General features: G+C 39.6%; 1 protein-coding gene across 4 annotated transcripts in view; it reads left to right on the top strand.

Moving 5' to 3' along the window:
* Positions 1-12,956, top strand: part of ptprsa (protein tyrosine phosphatase receptor type Sa) — a 255,817-nt gene that overhangs the window by 173,443 nt on the left and 69,418 nt on the right. For 3 of the 4 annotated variants that reach the window (XM_055221435.1, XM_033965526.2, XM_055221436.1), the window contains 6 exons: positions 62-643; positions 1,040-1,173; positions 1,661-1,805; positions 6,820-7,143; positions 8,552-8,745; positions 12,522-12,639. In XM_055221435.1, coding sequence (XP_055077410.1) covers positions 62-643; positions 1,040-1,173; positions 1,661-1,805; positions 6,820-7,143; positions 8,552-8,745; positions 12,522-12,639 — 1,497 coding nt within the window. Of the gene's footprint in view, positions 1-61; positions 644-1,039; positions 1,174-1,660; positions 1,806-6,819; positions 7,144-8,551; positions 8,746-10,490; positions 10,518-12,521; positions 12,640-12,956 lie in introns of all 4 variants that reach the window. The other variant, XM_055221437.1, reaches the window with a different exon arrangement.

Below are 12,956 nucleotides of genomic sequence, written 5' to 3'. Positions count from 1 at the left end.
ATCTGTTATTACTGGGCCACGCCAATGAAACAAAAATCTTTTCTTCCCCTTCCTCTCACAGCTCTACCCAAGCCTCCAGGTACCCCCGTAGTCACTGAAACCACTGCCACCAGCGTTACGATCACCTGGGACTCTGGCAACCCAGATCCTGTCACCTACTACATAATCCAGTATCGCGCCAAGTCCCCAGACAGCAAATACGAGACTGTGGATGACATCACCACCACACGCTACAGCATTGGCGGCCTCTACCCCAACACCGAGTATGAGATCCGGGTCTCAGCCGTCAACACAATCGGCCAAGGTCCTCCCAGCGAGCCTGTTGAAACAAGAACTGGAGAACAAGCACCTGCCAGCCCGCCACGAAACATCCAGGCGCAGATCATATCCCAGAACACTATGATGGTGCGCTGGGAAGAACCGGAAGAGCCTAATGGGCAAATCAAGGGCTATCGAGTATATTACACCATGGATGATTCTCAGTCAATTCACCTGTGGCAGATCCACAATGTGCAGGACAGCATCATCACCACTATACAGAGCCTCGTGCCCCAAGAGACATACACCATCAAAGTGCTGGCGTTTACCTCTGTCGGCGATGGTCCCTTCTCGGAACCCATACACGTCAAAGTGCTGCAAGGAGGTGAGATTTTGAAATGAATACAGTCTGGTGTATTCATAATGATCTCTGTCTATTTTTCCCAACTAAAATTGTTTCAAAATGACTCAAGGTTATTGTTGTCTAATGTTCCTTTAAAATACTTCATGACAGATGGCATTTGACGTTAATGCGACGTTGTCTGGCAATGACGCATACCAAATGCATTTCTGTGTAATAATAGCGTCTGCGATGCTTGCCATTATTTACCAAAGATCAGAGCTTAATCATATTCAGTCTGATATTTTATTGTACTGTCGAAGCATGTTCCTAGTTTGTGAATTCTGTTTTGCTGACAATGGCAAGAAAACTTTTGACTGTGAATTTGTTTGACTAGTTCATAATCATTATATGTTTTTATATCTTTTTTTTTCACTCAAGTTCCTGGTCAGCCGTCCAAATTCCAGGTTGGTGCTGTGTCTGACACCAGCATTGAACTCACCTGGGAGCCGGCCTATGAGAAAGAAGGCATCATCAGCTATAAACTTCACTATAGAGAAGGCTCTGGATCTCAGGTAATTGTTTAAGTCTTTGGTTATACGTTCTTTCACGCTACTCTTAATATAATTTTAAATACCTAAATCTTACAATCTTTTACACGTAATAAGTAGGGGGAAAAGAAGGCACCTGATTTGTCTATTATTAATGTTCATATGTTGATTTACGAATAGCTAAATTAAAAACCCAGGATGATGAGGTTAATACAAACATTTTAAGAGCAAAATGACGAGCCTGACAGCAGCAGTTACGGAGAGAGGGGAGACAGTTTTTCAATAGAAAGTGAATTGGAGTCGATGGAGCCAGAAGCGCGACCATGCTCACTTTCAAGCTAGCAGGTTAGCTATGTCCATTTATATATAGAGTCTATGGTAATTGCACATGACCAGTGTTATAATATGACACAGCTCTAGTTCAAACTGTGATATGAGGTCAAATAAAGTTTGTAAATCTTAAAAGTTTTTGAATGGTCATTATTATAATTCTTTCTTCCACACCTGACAGATGGTGAAAACATTTGGACCCACGTCTTCGTACGTCGTAGAAGGTCTGCGGCCCAACACAGAGTACCACTTCTCCTTGGCAGCTATCTCTAACAAAGGGATTGGAGCTTTTACCAATGACATTACTCAGAGGACCTTGCAAGCCAGTATGTAGCCTTTTTATTCATCTTTGTCACTTGCGTATGTGTTTTTGTGAGTTAACAACTTTTTGCAAAGGGACTTTCAGGGTTGTGGCGGTGGTTAATATTTTATATGCTATGAATTAATGTTTGTAGATGTTCAAACTTGTTGTATCTTTGTATAGTTGTGTAAGGTAATTCAACTAATAGGGATACGCCGTCATGCCAAATTTGAGCACTCTAAACTAGAACAAGTTTGGCCTTTGCTTTATTCTCTCATTAACTTTATTTGTTTTGTTTTACCTACAAGTTGACAGCAAACTCACTTTCTTTTTGATATTGACACAAAATGTTGTTTTTCACTGGAACTGCCAAGGTCCTCTTAAGAAGTGTGTTAGAATAGCATTTTTGTGCATCCAATGTCACTATAAAATAATCTTATAATAATATTCTTACTCTATTCATATTGTGTATTATAAATTAGTGTTAGTATTTTAATTCATCATTTCAAGTATTCATAACTATCTTAAGAGGACCTTGATGGACACATTTTAACAAATCTTTTGTTTCCAGTGCAGCTTGTTGACTGCAGCCTCACAACTTTGCTGTAGTGGCTCTTGGAACAACCACTACACTGTTCATTTATGTTGTGTATTTATTTTGTGTCTTACTTTAGACAGCTGCTACACAGTTAGCGGTGACAATGAGCAAACTTGCATGCACCACCATTTTGTCCTCTGAGGCTGCTGTTAAGAACTGTTGACTAACTGCACAGTTAAACTCAGATTCAGGCATGAAAACACTGTTCATCCAGCTCCATTCTGTCTTGACGTCTCCTGAGTGCGTGTGCAAATCATCACCTGTCGATATGTAGTAGGTTTCTGTGAGCGCACTCTGCATTTGATGTGAAGCGGTGAGCTGACTGGACTGGATACACTGCACTGCTCCTCTTACATCACCCCTTTTCAACTCTCTGTTTTTGCCACTCATTCCCCTGCGCAATGGAACAAAAGCTCTCCTTGGAATGGCTTGGCATCACCTTGCTCACTTTGTGTCCTCTTCCTTTTATGTTGAGCAAAAAAAAGTTTGATTTATTTATTAATTTCTTGTATTTCTTTCTGAAATGTATGAAAGTATATTGGCGTCACTTCAAATACTGACCCACTGCTATCTTTGTGTCCTGCTGGGATCTTAGAAGAACCTGAGTCCCCAGCAGCTCCAAGTAACACAAATGCAATACGCTGCACAGGCATACACATGGCAGCTGCCCATACTCTATGTTCACAAACTTCTAGATGAGAGACTCAGTTCATTTTTATTTATTATTTTAGGCTAGGTTCACACTAAGAAATTGCATTGCATAAAAATAATTGGTTCCTATTACTTGCGGGCATTGTGATTGGTTCTGCTCCCATATTGACTTCCTGGTTGTCTTAGTGATTTATCCATCTGTTATGGTTCAGTCAGTCAGACTTCTCAGTCTCTAAGTAACATTCTTCTCAGAATACAAAAACTTACATAATCATTGGATACCTGGAGGTAAGTGATTGTCTTTGGTTTGGGGGATTCAATCTGTCATAACTTTACTAGACGTTTGTAGATTTTACTGAAAAAGAGGTTAAATAATTAGGACAAAAATGACTATTGCTGAGTAGTTTATAATGGCGATGATCTATTTCAAAAGTAGTAAAGACAACTAAAACTCCTACTTTATAGTTTGTTTGTTTTATTATACCACTACTACTAAGTGTTTTTTATTACAGTGTTTTTACCTGCAACCATATAAATTTCTCCTTTATTGCTCTGCATTGTGTGGCAGACTGAATCCCTCTGCCATCGCCCCAGACAGATCGAAAAGTACAATTTTGCTGTTTGCTATGTTGGCCATTATGTGCGGTACAAAATGTTCACAGATCGTTGAAGTTTGCGCTCGGTCCAAGCAGCATTACCAAAGGCTATCGTCAGGGGAGCCATTTGGCCTGGACATCATAAAAATTAACTACAGCAACAATCTCTGCTCCATTTGAGTCCTTATTTACCCCAATGTGACTGATGGAAAACATTTTCAGAGGAGGCAGAAAGCACCTCTGTCATTACATTGGATTCTTACGAGCATTTTTCTATCCATGATGTAACCTGCGAGCGGCTCTCTTACAGAAGCAAGGCCTTCTGGGTAACGCAGCTGGGGTCCGGGCAGGTAGAGACGCAGTTTCTTTGAGACGTTCAGACGTGGCCAGAGTGTGTCCACAATCCGAGAGTGCGGAGCTGTTCTGACATTCTTCACAAAGACCTCCGATAGACCCGTAGCTGTGGGTGTTAGCGAACTCCGCTGGCCGAGAAGTGCCAGATAAGAATCCCATTTCATAGCGTCACAATTAATTTCATGCTTTTGCAATGAGCTATAAACCAGGCCTCTTGGATTGTCAGGCTTTGTTACACATTTAGATTATACCTTGAACCTGCCAGTAGCCCAGTCAAGTGCTATCTCTCAAATTAAAGTGGCAGATTCTAAATCCCTTGTATTCAGCCAAACAAGCAGTTTAGCTCCCCCCACTTACTGTAATTGCGTGAGGGTTTTAGATGTATTGGAATATCTGTGTGAGCCCTAGCATGTCCATTTGGCACTGGAGAGGATTAATTCCATAATGATCTACAAATGCCAACAGTCTGTCATTTCGCTTCATGCTACAATACAATTCAGATTCCTCTAAACAGCAACGGGGAACCTGTGTTATTTAAAGAGTCGACGCCTCATAAAGAGTAGTATGTTTTACAGCGTCTAGAAGTCAGTGATTGAGTTAAGATGTGTAAATCTGCTATTCGTAATGATTAGGTATGGCACTACGAGTTGACACTGCCGCCTTTTCACAAGCAGCCTCAGCACACTTGAAAGTGAATGGGTGTTGACATGACTAATAATTTGTCAAAAAGCATTTAGCGTGAGTCTTTCAGGGAAGTTTCAAAAGAACCCAAGTGGCGTATTAGCTGAGTCTCCTCTTCTTTTATGCCTTGTATAGTTCTAGCATCCGTAATCCACCCAGCGAGCCCTATGGGATATGCGGTTTATTAAATCTTAAGACTTTAAACTGTTATCGGCTGTAGGGAGGCCTGTGCACTATGATAGCTTGGTCACTGTCAGATCCACTGCCCTCGTTTTTCAGCAAGATTGAAAACTGGGAGATCAGTTTTGACATATAGGGCTTGCGAATACAATATGAAGCTGAAAAGGAGTGGAAATCCAGTAAGAACATAAGTAAATAAGAACATTGGACACAGATAGCGGTTTTGGCATTGGCTTCTTGGTCCTCTTCTACTTGATGTGTGCAGTGGGAGGACGCCTTGTACTTGTCTTGAGTTTTGTTTATTTTTGTCATTTTTTTGAAAGCAAAGTTGAGCCAGCGTTGTTAAACTTTGATGAATCTCGCTATACAGGCTTTCGGTCTTCCACAACAGTTCAGAAAGTGGCACCAACTGTAGGTCTATGAAATGGGATTTATACAAAGAAATTATTTAAGAAGCAGTGTGGGTACAAGGCAGGAAGAATTTTAGATGACTTCCACTCTCACAGTCTTGCAGACCCTCTGGCCCAAAAGATACATGAGAATTAAAACAGTCCTGGCTACAGCACGGAGCTAACTCTCTCCCTCCCCAAGATGGCTGACAATTACAATTGTCTTTTGAATATTTTAATCTACCCCAAAAATCTTGCCATAGGAGGGATAGCGTTATGTCTCGCCGACTGCATATTGTTGTAGTTGGGTGCTGTTGGTAAGAAAGTCTTAAAAATGTTGTGTTTTGGGAGTCAGGTACGTATAGTGCAGACAATACTTGTGACTTGCTTTATTTTACTTTTTTCAGTGTCATTTTAATTTATGTTCCTGTAGAGTATTGAATTTGTTTTGTTTTTTGTATTTTTATTTTCAAGCCTAGTTGTTGTCATCTGGTTTCTGAATATATTGTTTAATGCCATTCAAATCATTTTTATTTATTTTGTATCAGAATGTGAAAACTGTATTATTACTTTATTTGAATTATGATTTCAGTTTATATGTTATTTGTATGTTAACTTACCATCATGTAACATAGAGTAATAATGAACAAGGCTGGCAGCTAGACTTTAAAATAGAAATATCCTGTATACATAGTTATATTCCGACATAAAATCCTAAATACTGAGTGGAAAAGGAGGCTTTTTATCGCTCCTGGCACAGTGCAGTCTTTGGCCGAGTCCATGCTGTGTCTGAGATTAGAGCGGGTTTGATACAGAAGGTTCTCACATGTGAAGCTTCAGAACATGCTAAGCAAAAGGGAAGGGTTCAGTGAAATGACTTATGCTTCTTGGTGTACGCTCTCTGTGGCTATATTCAACTACATAAATACAGTTAGTGCATTCGAGAGTTTGGTTGTTGACACCGAGGTAAATGTAATACAGTGTTATGCCTCAAATATTATTATTTTTGAACACAGTACTATTAAATGTATCTTCAGTGAGCTACAAGTACAATGCAATAGTAGACACAAGCCTGTTTCTTGTGCATCTTGTGCTCTATCATTTTTAATGTTGGCTATTTACTGCATTTCACGTTTAATTTAGCTGTCAGTGAAAGCATAATTCAGACTTATGAGCTGTTTAGATGTTTCCTTGTCTGTTTAAATACAATAGATAATGTGTAAAATTGATCATATACAATTTTAATTTACCCAAAACATTTAACGTGCTCGGTCCTGTAGATGGATCTCCATGGAAACGCCTTGATTCACTATTACTAAAGATAGTACCATCCCCCATATGTCTTTTACTTTTCCATTTGCCTGCTTGTTTTTGTTAACTTTTGTGTAATATTTTAATTTTGCAGTTACGTTGACTTACGCTTCTTTTATTTTTGTTTGAAGTTTTCCTTTGGTCATTTTCTTTATCTCTCCCATCTTTTATTTTTGTTTTTCACTTCCTCCTTCCTCCCTCCCCCTCTCCAATGGTCTCCTCTACCTTGCTCCCCCCACCCCTCCTTATACCCTTCCTTTACCCTGTCCACTTCACCAGAGCCCTCAGCCCCCCCTCAAGACATTAAATGCAACAGCGCCAGCTCCACCACCCTTCTGGTAAGTTGGCGCCCCCCACCCGTGAAGAGTCAGAACGGTGAGCTGGCGGGGTATAAGGTGCGCTACCAGGTGGTGGGCGGGGCCGAAGGTGGGGCTGGTGATGACGGAGACGTGATGGAGGAGGCCAGCGTGTCTGCGGCCGAGGAGCAGGTCCTGTTGCAGCGTCTGGAGAAGTGGACCCAGTACAGCGTCAGTGTGTCGGCGCTCACTGCGGTGGGGGCGGGGCCAGAGAGCGAGCCCATGGTCTGCCGCACTGATGAAGATGGTATGTGAATGTAATGCGTGTAGTTACCGTGATGTGCTGTCTGTAACTCAAAATAAGGTTGTTTAGATTTCCGTAGAGCTGGGAGCTTTTTCGAAGTTTGATTGAGATTTGAGTTCAGACAAGAATTCTATATTTCAGCTGTTTTAATGAGACAATGAGAGATAAAAACACGTCATACATCAGTTTAAATGAAAAAATAAATAATACAAACTTTCATTGTATCGCCCTGCCTTAGTTTTCTGTTAATGTTACAATGATACAAAATCCCCGGTCACTATGAGAAGCTGGTTTGATCCTGGACTAGTTATAAAACAGTCCTGTTTAATCCTAGTTTTGGCTGAAATTAATCCAGCTTTATGATTTCTATTTGACATGAAACTGGTTTGGACTGGTTTCTTAACTCATTTAGCGTTAGTAGAGACTTTTTATCGTTATTTTTGTAAAAACACATTACAATCAAATAACTATAGTACTACGAAAGCAAAATATTTTCAGAACCGTTGATGTAGAACCTCAAAATGATCAAATCTAAGGTTTACACAGTGCACCTGGGAAATCAAGCACACTGCTGTTAAACAGAGCCAAATCTCATTTACCAGACCCGGCACTTAACATTGATTTATCGGCTTTTAAGAGAATACCAGACACTATTATCGGTGCGGTATACCACAAGGTCATATACAAGTCACGTGCTGAGCAGGAGTTAAGAGGTATATTGTTTTCCCTCACAAATCAATCAAGCCTCTTAAAAGTGTCAGATTGGCTGAATACCTGCAGGTTACAATTCATTATGTTTAATTGTCAGACTTCCATAGTTACGGAGAATGTGGTACACCATAAGAAGCGCGTTTAAAATCAAATTACTCAAATGGTTCGAGCCGTTATTGTTGTAATTTTATAAAAGCCAGTGTCAGTCACGTTAGCTGTACCTATTGTAGAATTTGACTGTAAAATATAGAAAATTGAATACACTTTGAGCATGAGTTTTTTGGATGCAAAGAAAAATGAAAGAGGAAAGTACACAGTGCATAGCTGGAGTGACAAGTATAAATGTGGCATGTCACAGCGCAGATGACAGCTGGACAGATGTCTGACATTGGCTGGTATTCTCCACAATCCATTTCACATCCATTACCACAACATCTCAAAGATCCCTCTGACAATGATGTACGGTGAGTCCAGTGTAGTGACAACCTTAAGTCCAGACGATTTTCTCATAACTGCACACTGGTTTAACACACAGCAGCTCTGGCATTGTATAGTAACATTTTATAACAAGTGTAAAGATATGAAAGGATAAAACTAAAGTCAGATTTGGATTATGACAAGGTGTATAGTCTAAGGAAGATTGGATTATATGAAGCGACCCGTGTGCTCATATATACCTACACTGTGTTTTTGTTCTCAGTTCCAGGGGCTCCTCCAAGGCGAGTAGAAGTGGAAGTTCTGAACTCCACTGCGTTAAAAGTCATGTGGCGTTCACTGATACCTGGGAAACAGCACGGTCAGATCCGAGGCTACCAGGTCCACTATGTGCGTGTGGAAAATGGGGAGTCTCGGGGTCTTCCACTCATCAAGGACGTGATGCTTGCAGATGCCCAGGTATGATCGTAATTCTAGTCCAGTGTTTGAGTTATAATAGTTTTTACACAACTCACAATAGTAATTTATGTTTTATATAATAACATTTCTCCTATTCATGCTAGCTTATATATAAAAATAAAATTGACTAATCACAAATAATACTGTCATGATGTGATATTTTGTGTTTAGCTCAGAGTTGACACCTTTTGTTGTTCTTGTAACTGTTGCTGCTGTTGTTAATTTAACTGCTTTTGTTTTTTGCCGACAAGCTGATGCGCAGGTTCTAGTCGTCGTTTACTAGAGCCAGTCTCCAAAACTAAGTAGTAACGGGCGAATACGTCAACTTGTCAGGACAGCAGCCCAGTATCACATGCCAAAACAGCTGCATCAACAACAACATATAAACAGTTACAAGAACAACATAAGGCGTCAACTCTGAGTTAAGCACGAAATATCACATCATCACAGTACTGCTGGGTTTCAGATGACATCACATTAGTCTCCTCGCCAATGTTATTTAATACAGATGGGAGAAAGTTAAAATTAATATTGCTAAAATGCTGATTTTTGTTGTGATGTAAGAAGTTAATGGGCCTAGTCAGTAATCAAGATTATCAAGTTCAATATTTGTGTATTTACCTTTTAGATATTTTCAAGGCAATATTGAAATCTGGCTCTTGTTCCCCCATCTGGGAGAATGACATAAACACATTCTATAATCTGAAAACCACCGATATACAGGAGGCTATTTCATTGATCCTCAACAAAACATGCTACCGAATCCAGCCACAATGGGTCACAACAGAGCACCCGTGTCAGTCCCAAGCCTTGATAGAGAGAGCGACTGCAAAACCTGACAAAATCATCATCTGAAAACTTCAAATATACATTCTCAAAGTTTATGTGCGTAGCCTTTTAATAGCTAATAAGATAAGCTGATAGTTTTGCAGAAGTTCACTATAGGAAAATATGTTCAGTGTAATGTCACTGTCCTTGCCTTGGCCATCACACCTAGTTTTATAGAATCTAGGAGTTCTACACAGTTGTATTTCATTTTGTATTGTCGTCATCGTCTCCTCCACCGCAGCCCACAACGGGAACTGTAATGAAAGCTTCACTCATCGTCTGCTGCCTCTTTTGGCTCGGCGTTTTTTTATTAGTATCCCCAGACCCGGGCTTCGTGGCGACAAGAGCTATAAAAAGTTTGATTGTGTCCATGCACCAAAAAGAGAAGGTTGAAAATAACACTAACGCCCTCTGTAAACATGCATGAAAACCTTGACCAAAACATAACATATAGTAATTGTATGGCACTTTTCGTCTTTTACAAAACTTGTGTCAAAATGCTACTGAATTGAAGCAGGAGTTTGCACACAGTAGCAATCATCCCTGTGGAAATTATAGCTTTGATGGAACAGGCTAAACAACACAGGAAGGAACAGTGGTAAGCTGCATTGCAAAAAGAGCCCAAAACCTATATTTTTCAGATGAATGTAGGCATTGTTAAGATATATTTTAGAACTGCGCAACAGTACTTCTTTAACATGTAAGCAGACCAACTTGCTACTGATCCGCCCATGTTTCTTTATATATAACATAAGCTGCAAATGGCTTCTCTTTTCGTGCCCTAACCAAAGTCAATGGCCTATTTCTGCTCCCCAAAGCCTTAAATCTTCCACCTCTCACAGTGCTGTTTCTTCCTTCTCTCTCTTTTAAAATCACTGCTTTCTCTACACACACTTGTCTTTGGTGTGGTGGGTTAGTGGGAAACGGACGATACAGCCGAATATGTGAGTACCACGTTTCCTCTGAGTGCTGTGTGTAACTGACATCGTGCAAACAGCGGGTATTGCATCAACATTGTCAGAGCGGACCAGTTGACTCCCAATTTGCACAAGGCCTGCAAGACTTACTCAGTGGATTGAATAATAAAGTTGTGCTCAAATGTATGGCCAACCTATCGTTACAGAGCTAATGAAAATAAGAACCGTGTATTACCAGCGAGCTTCTACAAAATGGAGGCTGATGCAATATCCACTGCCCGCTGTGCTTGGAATGCCAATGCTACTCGTGCCCTGCTGTGTGTTACTTTACTATGTTTTGTGTTGTGCTCTGATCTACGTCTTTGTGGGTTTTTCCCCTCAGTTTTTTTGTGTGTGGTGACATAGATTGACATAGATATTTTCTTTTATTTAGACTCTGTTTTTTAAAGGGCCCATATTACGCTGTTTTCTAATCTGTGTTTTAATGTCGTTTCCTCGTCACAAACAGACCCGGAGTTGTGTTTTGTTTCATACACACATGTTAAACACACAAATCCTGCAAGTTTAGGCTGTGTTCTTCTCTCAAACTGTAAACACTCTGTACCACCTTGTGATGTCATGTGGTAAAACAGGAATTGCTCAATCATTTGGATAATTTAAGACCTGGAATTGCCCATTTCTACTGAATAAAAGGTAACAGTTTACTTGAAAACTACCACTTCATGACATCACAAGGTGGAAAAGAGCGTTTTGAGCTTTGGAGATGTAGACAGACTAATAATAAAACGTTACTCAAACATATGCGAATGAAACAAAACGCAACTCCAGGTATGTTTTTGAGGAGGTAACAACACTGTAACACGGTTAAAATCTCATAAGAGTCAATTTTGTGTAATCTAGGACCTTTAAATTACATCTACAACATTCATTTAAAGTCTGTTGCATGGGGTTTTTATTCAAATACCTGGTTAATGAACTATTGCAAGGGAGTCAGTCAAGGTTTAATTCTTATGCAAAATGGCAAAATCTATTATGTGGCAGCATTAGATAAAAGACAAAAGCCATCTCAGTTGTCTCACAAAAATTATAGCTCATTTAGCTTCCAGGCTATAAGTACTTCCTGGCAGGCCACCCGACTGCCAGCCTGCCTGTTAAAAAGCTCCTTGTGAATTCATTCAAACCTGCCCTTTGAAAGATTCATTAGGATTGATCCAAAACCACCCTTTGAAAAGAACTTAAGGAAAGTTAATGGCAGTTGTTAAAATGTAAAATGCAGTTTGGATGGTCCGGATAGCGTGTATTTATCAAAAAGTTAACATGTTGATTGATGCAGTGCAGAATCGGCCTCTTCCTGCCGCGATAACACATGCGATGTATTGCTGTAGAAAATATGATAAATTCAATTCAATTGTATTTATAGAGCACATTTAAATACAACTTCAGCTGCCCAAAGTGCTTCACATAAAAGTAAAAAAAAAAAAAAATGTTGAAGACAACTTTATGCCACTGATATAAAAACATAAAGCACGATTCAAAATTTACCATATTGTAAATAAAAAAATTGCTACAAAATCCCACTGAAAATAGTAGATATGACTCCTAGCTGTAATTACTTGGCAATTGACATATACAACTCACTATGTTATTCTGTAAAAGAGGTTTCCTGTAGTGCAAAGAAAACATACACATGATTAATACTGAGCAACAAGAATCTATATATATTTTTTTAAATAATATGTCACTTTAGTGATTATTTGGCAGGCCTTTGTGGAGGATGGGTGGTTACATACCTTAAATCCCTCCTGCTCTCAAGACTTGACATAAGGTTATGGTTTTCCATGATGCAGAGAGGAAAGCGGTTCTGCATGCCTCAAGAATGAAAAAAGATGAAAGAACCTGGAAACACACTAAACAGAGATTAACATTGGGGACTAGTCAGTTTGAAGTGCATGAGTGGGGGAGGTACATTTCAGAATTTATTTTGACATTGTTCTTGTTGTCTATCTGCCCTCTCTCTCTCTTGGCCCACAGGAAATGGTGATTGGAGGACTCAAACCCGACACCACTTACTCCATCACTGTGGCAGCCTACACCACCAAAGGGGACGGGGCACGCAGCAAACCCAAACTGGTGGTGACCAAAGGGGCTGGTGAGTGTTTCTTAATTTTATATATTATTATATTTCTGGATGTACTGTAGCTGTCTTAACGCTTGTTTACATCGTTTTGTATTTCTAAATCAAAATAGCTTGGAAGACATTGCTTCTAATAACTAAAATTTGCTGTTAATTTGCAGTTAATATGATTTGGATATACTAGTCTAAGGAGGCAAGACAAAAATCCCTGTCTACACTCACTTAATCATTTCCCTTTGGAGTAAATAAATATTTGATCAATATTCCTTACATTATTATAATACGCTGAAACTAATACACTTATTTGTACACAGTTTATATTCGTTAGCTAG

The sequence above is a fragment of the Periophthalmus magnuspinnatus genome, chromosome 4 (genome assembly GCF_009829125.3).
Source record: "Periophthalmus magnuspinnatus isolate fPerMag1 chromosome 4, fPerMag1.2.pri, whole genome shotgun sequence".
Lineage (NCBI taxonomy): Eukaryota > Metazoa > Chordata > Actinopteri > Gobiiformes > Gobiidae > Periophthalmus > Periophthalmus magnuspinnatus.
This window is presented reverse-complemented; position numbering and strand designations above follow the sequence as displayed.